The sequence below is a fragment of the Desmodus rotundus genome, chromosome 13 (assembly GCF_022682495.2).
Source record: "Desmodus rotundus isolate HL8 chromosome 13, HLdesRot8A.1, whole genome shotgun sequence".
NCBI classification, from domain to species: domain Eukaryota; kingdom Metazoa; phylum Chordata; class Mammalia; order Chiroptera; family Phyllostomidae; genus Desmodus; species Desmodus rotundus.
The window spans coordinates 2,648,981-2,662,618 of record NC_071399.1 but is presented as its reverse complement, the minus strand read 5'-3'; the positions used below and the strand labels follow the sequence as shown (position 1 = coordinate 2,662,618).

At 54.7% G+C, this 13,638-nt stretch overlaps 1 protein-coding gene across 1 annotated transcript; it reads left to right on the top strand.

Annotated features, from left to right (window-relative positions):
- The first annotated feature begins 639 nt into the window (after positions 1–639).
- Positions 640–10,260, top strand: DEFB1 (defensin beta 1). Its single transcript, XM_071220162.1, has 3 exons — positions 640–795; positions 9,487–9,662; positions 10,120–10,260. Exons 1-2 carry the CDS (start codon positions 735–737, stop codon positions 9,627–9,629), a joined length of 204 nt encoding a protein of 67 aa, XP_071076263.1. The 5' UTR covers positions 640–734; the 3' UTR covers positions 9,630–9,662; positions 10,120–10,260.
- Positions 10,261–13,638: the final 3,378 nt, after the last annotated feature.

The following is a 13,638-nucleotide window of genomic DNA, read 5'->3' as shown; positions in this document are numbered from 1 at the left end:
AGCAGGGATGGAGGAAGCAGACTCAGCGAGGAGAGCCTCTTCCCTTAGATTAAAGGAAGCCGCTGGCTGTCTGGAAGAGGTGAAGTGTGAGCCCGGGAAACACAGTTCAGCCAGACAGGCTGACTCGGGCTTCCAGGTGAGCGGCCCCTGGCTGTTGACTGCCCCGAGGCCACTTCTTCGGCTCTTCGGGCCTTTCCACCAAGGGGGCCTCCGCAGGGGCCGCCCTTTCCAGGAACCCGACAGAGCGGCCCAGCAGGGGGAAGAAAGAAAGAGCTGCAGGATGAGCCAGCTCCAGGTTAGCAGACTGCAAGCTAAATCCAGCAGAAGGAGTTGGGGGCTGGGTGGGGGTGATGAAAGACAGTGAAAGGATTAACCGAAGAACATTTATGCACAACCTGTGGACACCAACAAGGATCAGCTTGGGATGGGGAGAGAGTGGGGCTGGGTGAGGGAGGGGAAGGGAGGGGAGAAAACTGGGAAGGACTGTCACAGTTTAAACAATCATAAAAAATAAATAAATCCAGCTGCAGCTGGTGGGGACTCGCAGACTGCAGGGGGGGCCGGGGGAAGGACGCAGGGTCACTTATCAGAGTTTCCCTCTGAGGATTGCAACAGCGGCCCCGTGATTGTGCAACCCTCTAGCCCTATAAATACAGAGGCGCTGCAGCCTCGGGAAGCTGTCAGCTCAGCCTCCAAGGAGCCGCACCTCCTCCTGCCTCCCCGGCCCAGCCACCATGAAGGTGTTGTACTTGCTGTTGCTGTCTCTCTACCTCCTCTTCTCCCTGATAGCCCCAGGTGAGCTTGGGGACAGGGGCTCCAGGGCTACCAGGGCTGTGAGGACTGCTGGCTTGTGCACCCTGAGGGTGGAGCAGCCAGACAGCATCCCCAAGGTTGAGGTGGGCAGACAGCAGGAAGCCTGCTGAGCCTCGGGTCTGGGTCTGCACCATCCCCCCGCAGACAGGCTAGGAAGGAGCCTCTGGGGAGCATAGGCTGGCTTATTGTCCTGGCGCCCTGGGGCCACCCAGCTGCAGGACTGACAGGCTCATGCCTTGCTGCCCGACCTTCCCGATGGCTCCATGCCCTCTGCACTTGACAGGGACATGGGGCCAGGCCCAGGCAGCTGCCAGCACCTCCCAGCCCCATCAGGTCTTGGGCATCTAGCAAAGACACCCTGTTGGGGGGTCACCTACTCCATCTGCAAGACGGTCCCTCACATAGGGCGGCCAGCTTCCTATTCAGCTGACAAGGTGTAGGCTGCCAGCCCTGGGTCACTGGGTGGGGCCTCCCAGGTGCCCTGCTGCCAGCAGGTGCCGCCTGCCCCTCCCACAGGGCCAGCTCACTGGTGCCTTTGACTCACCTGGGTGCAGGTGGTCAAGACCCACGGGAGGGCGGTCTGAGACCCTCCTTGAGGAGCCCGTTCACATTCTCCCAGCTGGGACATCTTCCCAGTGTGCGCTCTTGGTCCAGCCAGACGCCTCCAGCTCCTCTGGGTCAAAGCAGACAAGTCCCTGATGTAAGAAAAGGCGGGGCCTTCGGGAGGAATCAGGAACGCGCTTCATCCCAGCCCTGGCGCTCGCTCCCCCGGGGCCCTGAGCAAGTCCCACTTTCTGGGCACCAGGTTCCTCCCCTGCAGAAGAGCTGCGAGTGCCTCCCATGCGCCCCAGCTCTGAAGTGCTCCCGAAGGTCCAAATACGCTCTTCTCCAGGCCGTTGCTTGATCAGACAGATGAGCCTCATTCGCTCCCATTATGCCTCAGTTTCCCCATCTGAAAACAGGAACGAAAGTACTCTAACGCAGCATTTTTAGTGTTTGCGGCCGGAACCCATGAGAACTGGAGAAATCAACTTGGAGAGCTGCAGCCAGGTGTTTTCAAAAGCGTGCTTCTGCTCTGTTTGGCCAGGGCATGCCACGTGTGCAAGTGTGCACTGCTCTAGTGTGTGCGGATCTGGGACACGCGTGCATGTGTGTGTACTGAGTAGCCGTGCGCTGTCAGAAAGCTAGAATGCCGCTCTGTGTACGTGAAGAGTTCTTTTCCTCTCTTACGCCTAAATAGGGTTATGAGCATCCCGTTCCAGGCAAGTGTTTGGATACAAGTGTTTCCAAGGATACGCAGGAGTAGCTGAACTGGCCAATCGTTCATTGAAAAAACACTAGCTGACACTGGGGAGCACTTAGTAAATACGGGGTGAGATAGGATACTCCCGGGGGCAGGGGCAGCTCTGCTCTGTCCTTTCTCAGCACATCTGCCCAAACCTACCAGGCTGGGGGTTCTCCATATGGGGACTGGGACACCTCAGGAAAGCATGTCCCTTGGCGGTGGGGGCTGTTCTGGAAGGGGGAGAGCTGTGCCCACTGCCACCCCTGGCCTCGGGCCAGGTCGGCGGGGGGACTCGGATCACCTCAGAGGCTCCGCAGGCCAGACATCATCTATGTTAAGTTACTGCCGCTGTGTGAGGTGTTCAGGTCATGAGCCTGGCCCCAGAAGAGGCCGTTCATAACGCAAATATCCTGCACCAGGATCGTCCGTGTCTTCTGGACGTGGTTGTTGGGGGGGTGGGGAGCGACAGCTCTCCTCACCCCCCACCCCCAGGTCTTCCGCCACGGGGCTCCCAGAGTCTCTGCTTTACTCTTCAGGCTCTGGCGCAGGGCGTCTGCTGCGGCTGTTATTGCCGCGGCCACAGCTGTGTGGTTGCTCGGGTGGCTGCTGCCCGCATCCTCCTGGCTGCCCGCTGGCTCTGCGGACTGCTGTGTGTGGCGTACGTGATCCCAGGTCCAAGCTCAGTGCAGGGGAGGGGGGGGTGCTGCCCCAGGCTTGCTGGCTCCCACCTCGCCTCCTCATTCGCTTGAGCCCTCCTGAGGGATCGGTCCACTCCTTCTCTGGAAGGGCCCTCAGAGCCCGTTAGGCCAACTTAGTCAGTTTGGTTCACAGGTGGGGAAACTGAGGCACACAGGAGCCGGGTGAACAAGAGTCATGTGGTCACTGCAAGAAATCCCGACTCTCTCCGTGGGCAGTTTTCATCTCTGACAAGAGGTGCCCACATTTGTCTCGTACAAATGGTCTTCCCTTGAGGACAGATGATGTCAAAACGGCCCGGTGACTCAGTCCCTGAATCAGCGAGTCAAGAGCCCCGCTGAGGTGTTTGGAAATCAAGGTAGTTTGAGGCGGCCCACTCTCTGCTCCCGCAGACACATAGTTCGCAGCCCCTGAGGCACTGCCCCGGGACTGGGGAGAGTCAGGGACACAGCTGCGTGACTTCGAATTCTAGAAGCAGAGCCCAGCAATAACCCGTGTATATAACAAATACCTCCCTCCGATCGTGCTGGGGGCTAGCGACGGCAGGGTGCGGGGGGCAGGTGTGACTGACTGCAGGAGGTGACCCGGCCTCGAGGGGCCAGGACGGCTACTTGAGGAAGCTGAGAAGTGAAGGGAAAATGGGAGCCATTTGGGTGTTCATGGTATTTTAAGAAAATAAAACAATTCCTTCTCAGCATTTTTAAATCCTGATTTAAAAATCAGGATGTGTCACAGAAAACTTAGATTTTTGTCTTCCTTACAAACACATGAAATACAACAACAGCGAGCTGCAGTGGAGTGGTGGCCGCTGGTCCAGACGGCCCGCTCCCCGCTCTCCTCGGGCCCCACCGCCCCCCCCACCTCTCCCCGGCCTACGTCACAGATTTACGGCAGCTGCCGACCGCTGTGGGTAACTGAGGCTACAGCCCTGAGTTAGGTGAGTGAGAGACAGTGAGCAGCCAGGGGAGAAGAGGGACAATCTGGACGGAAAGGCAACAGGTGGAAAAGACCAGAGATGACAAGGAATAAAAACAGTAGCTCTCACTTTCAATGTACACCTCACAGCACCCTGACGATGGAGGAGGAATGATCACTACCCCCCTTTTTTAGATAAATAACTTGGCCAACGTCACAGGAATGCTCACAGGCGAGTAGGGCCTGAGACCGGGGCATCCACTCCCATGCAGGCCTGCCTGCCTCTTAGACCTCGGGTGTGCCAGGAGCTGAGTGGAGTCATGGGGGACAGACCTGGGGCAGGCCAGGCGAGGCCTCAGGTGACCCCCAGGTGTGGGTGAGCCCTGAAAGGTTTACACACTGGGAGGGTGACAGAACCAGAACGGCGTAAGAGGCTGGTTGGAGGCTGAGTAGATGAGAGTGCAGGGAGAGGGCGGCGAGGACAGCCCTCCCCTAACAGAGACATCCCCCTCCAGCGATGCTTCTCCCCAGGTGGTCAGCAGCTCAGCCAGCCGTGCAAAATTAGCCAGACCCACGATAAAGTGCCAGTCATGCCTCCATATTTTCTTCTTCTTCCCTGGGGACACCATGTGCATCCCTGGGAGTCTGGGCCTCAGTTTCCTTGCCTGGAAAACGAGAGCCCTGGGCAAAACGGCTCCCAGCTCCAACATTCAATGACCCTCCATCTCCACCTGCCTGCCCACACCTGAGTGTCTCACTCTGCCAGCCCCACCCCAGCCTGCTGGCCTGAATTCCCTGCATTCCCTGCACCTGTCAGACCTCTGGCAACAGCCAGCAGGGACATGCCTTCTGTGTGGCCTCCCGACCCCATGGGAAGAACATGCTCCCACAGCCTGTCCCAGGCCGACAGAGGGAGCTGATTAGCCACACATGGGGAAGAAAGGGTCCTCGCCCACACCAGACACAGCAAATTCCCTGTGGGTGTCATCTCACTAAGTGTCCCCAGCATCTCTACTGGGTGGGGACTCCTCTGAGTGGTCGTCCTCATCTTAGATTTTATTCCCACATCATAGACTAGTTTTAAATCGTGAATCTCAGAGCGGTTGAGTCTTCAAACTCCCAGCCAGCAAACAGTCAAACCGGCCCTCACTCTGAATCCCACATTCTGCCCCGTCACTTCCCGAGGCCCTCTGGATGCGCCACTGGGCCCAGAGTTTTGTCAGGAACAACCTAGACAGGAACTGAATGCAGGCTTTCAAGCTTTCGTGAACTCAGCAAGAAGCATTGCTGACTACCCGCGACCAGCACGAGGCTCCCGGTGGACAAGGGCTTCACGGGCTATGAGTCAGTAGGGAGGTCCTCGGACCTTGGTTATGTCCTGGTTTGGAGGTTAGATTTCTGTCCCCACAGGGTTTAAGGGAGTCATAGGAATGCAGGCTGACCCTCTCCAGCCTCTGCTGCGTGCTGGGACAGCATGGCCCCTAAGTTGGCAAGCAGCCTCGATCATACCTCAATGACCACAGTGGGAGGGGACCACACTCATGGGCAGCCCTTCCCCCCATGGAGCTGAGGCTCCAACAAGCTGATGATGCCTCACCTCTGACCAGCCCCTGGCCCATGTGGGGTCCGCCGAGAGGCAGACCTCCACAGGAGGCTCTGCAAACATCTGGCTTGTATGCTTCGCTCCCGTACACATGCCTCTGAGTCTGCTCCTCCCACGTGCCACTTGAGAGGACACATCAGCCCTGTCCCGGCCCTGACCTCCTCCAGGTCTCTGCTCTTTGAAGTCCTGGGAGGAGACAGGGGCGTGGGTGCTGGCAGTGGTTGAGTTTGGCCTCCTCTTCCAAAAACACCCATGTCATCTATACTATTCACTTCCTCCTGGGCCTGGTAGTCTTTTAGAGCAAGAAATTTACAGGTTAGTCAGCGGCTCTCCAATTCTCCCTTCTCGCATTGTTCGGGAGGGTTCCATTCTTCTCGCCATGTAACAGGAAGCAGCCTTAGTGGCGGCACTTGAGAGAGGGATGGCAGAGAGCGAGGTGCAAGCAGCCTGATTGCCACGCTCCTCCCTGGCTCACCCTCTGAAAGGCTCCCCTTCTCCTGCCTCTTTTCTATCAAGTCCAAAGACCGCGCTCAGTGCTTCCACTATGCCTTCTTGGTCGTCTTCCTCACCTGCTGTAGGCCCTGGACCACCACCCTCCGACCTGTGCAGGCCAGGGTTGAGCTCAGCAGCACTGAAAGGGGGCCGTCCCACCTTCCTGAGCACTTACTTTCCGAAGACTCTAAAACCCAGCCCACCTGCGCTCGCTGCCGCTGCTGTAACCCCTCTTCCTGCCTCTCGTTTTCTTCCCTGACTGGCCCTCGGGCGCATATTTCCTAGTTAGTTTCCTGCTACTCCATCACAACCATCCTTCAGTCACCCAACACAGAGTAGTACGCTTGACTACAAAAATCGTTGGTGTGGCAGCTGTACCTGGGCAGGAATTTTTTTTTTTTTTTTTTTTTTTTGCACCTTGGCCTCATTAACATATATTGGAAAGAGTCACTCTTCTAGCTGCAAGCACAGAAACCTGCACATCTTTTGTGAAGGGCCTATTTGTCTTCTGCACATAGTTTCTATCAGAGATCTGTCCTTTCTGACACTCAATCCACTGCGCCACACCAGCCAGGGTATGTCCTTTCTTAATGATCTGTAGTAGTTCAGTACGCAGTGTGCGAACGAGCCCTTTGTCAGTACGTGCATTACAAACAGCTTCCGTCTAGCTTATGCCTTGGTTTTCACTCTCTTAATGGAAACTTTCCTTGGGGGTTTGTATCACTGTTTTCATGAGGCTCATAAATGTGTCATGGCTTTTGCTTTAGGGTTCAGGTTCTTTTTGCACCTTAAGATATCTTTTTATTAACCCAAAGGCATGAAGAAAATCTTCAATATTGTCTTCTGTGAGCTTATTATTGTCTTTTACATGTAGGCTTATAAAGGTGTGTGTGTGTGTATGTGTGTGTACAGTCAGGTAAGGGTGAAAGTTTTTTCAATATGAATATCCAGGTGTCCCAGAGCCAGCCTTGGAGAGGACCGTGTCCCCCGCTGCTCCGCTGAACCACTGTTATTCCGCAGCGACTCTCCGTGCCACCTGGGTCTCCGTCTGCTTTCTCTGTCCTGCCCCCTCTGTATATGTGCTGTCCTAGTGCCTTCACCAGGTGGAGTAATCACCGTGGCTCTATAATTAGTCTTGAAATCCAGTAAAGCAAGTCTTTCTGCCTTCTTCTCCAAGAGTGCCTCGGTTATTCTTGGCTCTTTACATTTCCATATAAGTTTTAAATTTGCTTGGCAAGTTTCACTGAAAGAATCTCATAGGATTTTCACAGTATTGGGTTAAATCTGTAGATTAATTTGAGGAAAATTAACGTTTTAAGAATAATTAATCTTCCAATGCTTAAACAGCATTTTCACTCATTTAGGTCTTCTTTAACTTAACAAAAATACTTTGTTCCTTGTAAATAGAGATAGTGCACATATTTTCTTAGATGTACAAGTAGAAATTGGCTATTTTATGCTCTTCTATATGGTATTTTATTTTAATTTTATTTTTTCTATGGGAAAAATACACAGAAGTAAATTTTTTTTTCCTTTTTTTGGTCTATTGATCTCATACAGCAAACTTGCTAAATTTGCTTATTAATTCCTTTTGGGCTGTCTACATATAATCATAATGCCTACAAATACTGAGAATTTTATTTCTTCCTTTACAACACTTATCCACTTTATTTATTTATTTATTTTATCTTATTCCCCTGGCTAGTACCTCAGGTACAGTGTTGAATGAACCAATGATAGCAGCTATGCTGGTCTTGTGGCCAGTCGCAGATGGAAAGCTTTCGGAGCTTGGCCCTTGAGTGTACTATTTGCTGGAGGCTTCTGCAAACATTCCGTATCGCATTAAGAAAGTTCCCTCTAGCTCCTTATTTGTTAACGGGTTTTTTTTTATCATAAATCAATGTTGAATTTTCTCCTGTGATTTTCTGCATCTATGGAGAAAACCATGTGCTTTTTCCCCTTTATTCTTAATCGGCATCGACTGATTTCTGAATTTTTGAAATGAAACCTGAACCTGGTTTTACTTTGTTCACTCAGAATTTATTCAGGATCTTTGCCTCCACGGGTCAGGGAGGCTGACCTGGGATTTTCCCTTCCTCTCCTGTTGTGACTAATCTTGTTAGATGTTTATGTTCCGACCACGTGGGTATGACATTGTGAACTGGTGAGCATTCTCCCTCTTTTATTCCGAGAAACAGTTGCTGAAGACACTAACTCTTATTTGTTCCCCGGTAGAATTTGCTGATGAAGCCATCTAGGCCTAGAGTGTTATTTCTGGACTCAATTTCTTTGACAGTTATTTAGATTTTGTCATTCTCATTTGCTCATTTTTGTAAGTTGTGTTTTTCTGAGAATTTCTCTATCTCAACTAAACTTTCAAGTGTGTCCAAGTAAATATTCTATTTTTCTATAGGAGTATATACATAGAAAATTATTACTATTGCAACTAACTATTCCCATGTTGAATGTGCTGCCCTTGCCTCCGTTCCTGCCTGGCCCCAAATCTTGACCCAGTAATTCTTTAGTTCTCTGACCAAATGTGAAAACCAGTGGTCCAGAAGTTCTCAAGCCTTTCCTGCATGTTAAAATTTACCTGAGTTTTTTTTTAAAAAAAGGCCAGTGCACAGACTGCACCCCGTGTCAATTATATGGACGCTTGTACGAGCATCAAAACTGGTTTTCACGTGCGTGCAGCATGAGGAGCCGCAGGTCTGGGCTGCGGCATCCCCACCTGGGCACTGCTGACACTGGGCCCGGACAGCTCCACTCTGAAGGCTGTTCCGGGCCTTGCGGTTATCTAGCTGCATCTCTGCCTGTACCACCTAGCACCTCCCACGCCCTCCCAGCTGTGGCAACCAACAATGTCCCCAAACATTACCAAATGTCTAGTCAGCAGACACCCACAGTTCTAGGTTGAGTGATGTGGCTGCAACAGGGCTATGGATTGAATAAGGGGGCAGTGTCAATCAGTGTGAAGAATGTGTTTCCAACAAGCAGAGATACGCGACATTAGAATGCACCGTTTTCCGGGGAGGCGACGGGCTATTGTATCAGCCAGCTGGGGCGGCCATGATGAAATACCCCTGCATGGGTCCCTCAAACAACAAAGATTTATTTTCTTCCAGTCCTGGAGGCTGAAGTTCGGGGTGCAGACAGCCACCTTTGCTGTGGCCCCACAAGGCCTGTCCCGTGTGTGCACGCACCCCCAGCGTCCTCTGTGCACCCAAATCTCCTCTTCTTACCGGGTCGCCCATCATGTGGGATGAGGAATGACTCATAGGACCTTATTTAACCTCAAACACCTCTTTAAAGGCCCGGTCTCCAAATACAGCCACATTCTGAGGCACTGGCTGGTTAGAATGTCAACATATGAGTTCGGGGGGCTGGGTGGGGGGGGCAAATTAAATCCAGAACACTTATCGGAGTGAAACAAAAGCTTGAGAGTCGCTTACCCGGGATACGGCAGAGCTGCTTGGTTCTCGTCTGCCTACAGTTGACGGAGGATGAGTCTGGAAACCTTACAACTGGGAGACTCTGAGATTCTGGGAGGAAGGCAGAGTCAATCCTGGCTGAAGGAAGCAGTGAGAAGCTGTATGGGCAGTCTGTCCTGCTTCACCAAATGTCCTAAAGGCCCATGGGCCGCCGGCCCCGAGCCTGACGTCGTTTCTTTCCCTCCTTCCAGGTGCGGGCCTCACGGCCCTGTTCCACAGGTACCCGGAGTACGAGTGTGTCAGAAAGGGTGGGACCTGCAACTTCTCTCCCTGCCCGCGCTTCACCAGGATCGATGGCGCCTGCTACCAGGGGAGGGCCAAGTGCTGCGTCTGAGCTGGGGGGCCGCCTGTGCTGCCTGCGCTACCTGTAAGCGTTGTTCTAGTGAAAGAAAACATCCTTTTTTTTCCTTAAACATCCCTCCTTCGAACCAAAACGAATCTTGGGTCTCCTTTTGGAAGAGGCTAGGAGAGCAGGGGGGTACGAGTGAGAGGAGCCAGGCCGCAAAGCACGTGACCTCAGGCCTGGGGTGTGGTGACGAGGGTCTCAGCCACGTCACCTCCTGCTTGTTTTATTACCAAACCAACATGTGAGCGATGCAGGGAGTCCACACGCCATCAAGAATACGTGACAAGGGGACAGATGACACTGCGTCAGGCCCCGTTGGGTTGGGCAGGAGCTCACTCCAAATTCAGTGCTCACAGAGGCCTGGTCCCTGTGCAGAGCCAGAATGGCCGCCTGCCCCCTTCCTGGGCCTGGGGCCGCGGGTTGGTCAAGCTTAGCGTCCGAGAACTTCCAGTCTGATCATAAAACGATTCTTCTTCAGTTTCACCCTCTAGGCCTAACGTCTGGGTTCCCAGAGGATGATTTCTGACTCTTCTGCCATCACTTAATCTAGTCACTTGTCTCTTAAGAGCACCTGCCATGAGCCCCGCCCCCGACGCAGCGCCCCTGCAGCGCCCCTGAGCCTGCCAGCTTCCACCTGTGGTCGGAGAGGCGGCCCGCCTTCCCTTTCTCCCAATAAATGTTTTGCAGCTGATGAAGCATCCGTTGTTTCCAATGGGCTACCGGCCCTTTCATTCTCCCCACTTCGCTCGAGTGTGAGTCAACTGTTGGAGAAACCATTGCCCCAGGGGGCGACCCAGACACAGCGCCCCTCTTGGGTGAGGAGAGGAGCAGGCAGACAGGGGTCGCTGAGGGTTTCGGCTGAGAACTCCTGCGTTCGCGGTGGCCCATCCACAGAGTGTGACTGCATGACAGCAACGCTAAGAGATGCTAGGAGTGGTGCCAGGCGGGGACTGGAAGTATCGGGGGGAACACTTTGTAAAGTATGCGATGGTCCGACCGCTATGCTGTACACCTGCAACTAATACAAAGTAATACTGAATGTAAACTGTCTATGAAAAAAATTCTTTTGAAAATATAATAAAAATTGTTTAAATTTTAAAAAAAAAACTGCTAAGGAATCCTCCAGGGCCACTCTGCCTTGAGAAGAGGCTGCAGGGACACCGCCAACCCCTAGAGGCCGAGTGAAAAGCAGATTCCCGGCCGCCCAGCTTCCCACCAGCCCGCCAGCTGGTTTCCCACCGCCTGAGTGGGGGGGCAGACGAAAGCCCCCAGTGTGTGTTCACCTCCCACGCTTCGCTTTACCAGGTGGCTTCGGTTCACGAGGTCGTGGTGACGTGGCCGCCCTGCCAGGAGCTCCTCAAGGACATTTTTATGGACCCTCAGCCACCAAGACGTCACTGCCTATGTCAGGGACACGGTGGTAGGACATCAACAGCGCTGTCCCCCAAAACAAGCTCAGAACCAGAAATCCTAGAGGACCCTTGCAGCCTTCCCATCCCAGTGGCAGGTGGTCACAGGCTCACGTCTCTCCTGGGGGAGCCCTTCCTCCCCGCAAGTTTTAAAGGGACAGCAGCAGACATGTCTGTTGCCTGCTCTGGTCCCACCCTCAGCCCCTCGCACCTCTGTGCTCCCAAAGCTCAAGCCTGCAGCTTAGGGAGCCCCGCCCTGCCCAGCCCCATCCTCCTGGGACTGAGGCCCTCACACCTTCTCACTCTGTCCCCTCAGCTGGAGCCACCCCACTTCTCCCCGAGGATGACCTCCGATCACTTAACAATGGACTGTCCCCAGGACACACCTCCACCCCCTGTCACCACCCTCTCTGTGTCAGCCCGAATCACAAAGGCATCGCCAGGCCCCTCCCAGAGGGAGCTGGGCTTGGAAACGAAGGACTTTGCGTACAGCTGTCCACGGCCCACTTCACTCCCGCGTGGGCGCAAGGCCCCAGTCCACAGTTCCCATGACAGCACCCGCTTAGGTGAAGGAGCGAGCGTGAGCAGGCGTGGGGTGCCTGCTCGCACCCTGGGTGACTGTGGCCCTCCTTAGGGCATCACTGGACCCCCCACCTGCCAGTCCCTGCACACGCTTACTGCCTTGCATGGGAAACGTGTCCCCAGGGTAGATGGCTTTGCCAGGCAGCCCTTCGCAGCTGTCTGTCCCCCCCACCCCCAGGATGCCTGCCTTCCCGGTGCCATGGTAGACGGCCCAGCTTCCGCTTAGGCTGCGTAGGAGGCCCGCAGAAACTGGACATACCTGGCTACTTTGGTCAGATGTTACTTGAATGCCAACCCTAATGACCTGCGGGGGGCACTGCCATCTCTACAGCATCCGATAAAGCAGTGGCCTAAACTTTCCCCTCCCCCGCCTCCTGCCTCCCCACCTGCCTCCCCACCCCCATGTGGCCCGTCCCCGGGGACCTGGGAATGCAGTAAACAGGCTTCCAGGGCCTCTCCTCCATCTCATCAAGGCCACACCTGACTGACCATCTCAGGGAGGAAACCAGAACACCTGGCGATAAGAATGGCCATGTAGTGGCAGGTGACAGGGGATTTCAGAGACGCCCCCTGTGACCTGGCTGGCTGAGGGGCTGCCCCGGGGCTCCAGCGTCCAGAAGGCTGGTGTACCTGCTGACCGCCCTGAGTCCCCTGCACAGCTGAGCTGCCGCTTGAGGTTCTGCTAGCGCCTCCCACCCCAAATTGTGGGTCCAGTCCCCCCAGAATGCCAACGTCCCACCTCCATCCTGCCCTGACTCCCACCCACCCAGTGAGGGGACACATGGCACAATTAAAATAAAACTATCACAAACCTCTGCCAGGAGGGAAAGGACAGTGGGCAGGTGCCCCCCACGGCCACCAAGGCGCAGGGGGGCCAGGTGCTGGTTGGCTCCTGCACAGATGAGGGCTGACGGCACAAAACAGGGCCTCATGACCCCCGCGATGAAATAGTTCATTTGGCTCAATGTAATTTGAAGCCAAGACTTAAAGCTTGTGATATAAAATTGAACTCATAGGGGTGATTATGCCCACTGCTTCTCCACGTGACGGCCCAGTCTTGCCTGCTCTGAAATCTGGGAAAACTAAAGGCACCTCCTGGTGGGTTAGCATGACCCTGAGACTGTGGGTCCATCCGCCGGGGCCCCAATCGCCAATGTTACCGAAATCGCTAACGCTGTTCAGTCGGCACCTGGTGAATGCTTTGCTCTCCTGGACTGCGCTAACCCACTCTGTTCGGTGCCCATGTCAGAGGCCTCTTGTCGGTGGTTCCCCTTCTCCAGCCTCCCCACGGGGCCCTCAGCAGTTCCGCCGTCCTTGCAGGTGACATCTTTGCTGCCCCTGACGTGCTCCAGGAGCACAGGTGTGACACCACCTGGATGACATCCTCCTTCAAGGAGAGTCACCGGACACACTTACTAAGGACACATGAATCTAACGTCTTTCGGTCCATCTGGGGTTCTGGTGGCCACAAACCTCATCTCTCAACCATACTGCCCAATTAAAATCAGCAGTCACTCCCGATGGCGCCTCAGAGACGCCGGCCCTGCGGAGGCCTCGGCAACTCTTCTCAGGCTCCCGGGGCTTTCTGGGCTACTGGTGATGGCCACTGGTTGCCCAGGGGCTCCTCCTACTGCCCCTGCCACTGTCTTCCTTGGACCACACACAGTTAAAACCACAAGTGACTGGCCACCTGCCGGGCACCACTGGCATCAGGGCACCCACAGGCCCTGGGCCCGCGGCCCTCCACTCCCAGCTGCCCGCTGTACTGTGCATCACGGGAACGGGCACTGGCGCTGTGCACACCCCGTGCTCAGGAGACACATGGAACTGAGCTGTCCTGGTGTCTGCAACGTCCTCCCAAACAGCTCCACGCAGAAACGGGCGGCGAAGCCGTGTCAGCTGGTGCGTCCAGGGGAGTGCCCACGAGGGCTCGTGGTGCTGCGTTTGCGAGACCGTGGAGTCTGATACGCTCCACATGATAGTCGGGGCGGAAAATTCTAAGAACC

Coding starts and splice junctions, on each gene's coding strand:
- DEFB1 (XM_071220162.1), top strand. CDS start 735: ATGAAGGTGTTGTACTTGCTGTTGCTGTCTCTCTACCTCCTCTTCTCC. Junction 796..9,486: donor CTTCTCCCTGATAGCCCCAG/GTGAGCTTGGGG, acceptor CCCTCCTTCCAG/GTGCGGGCCTCACGGCCCTG.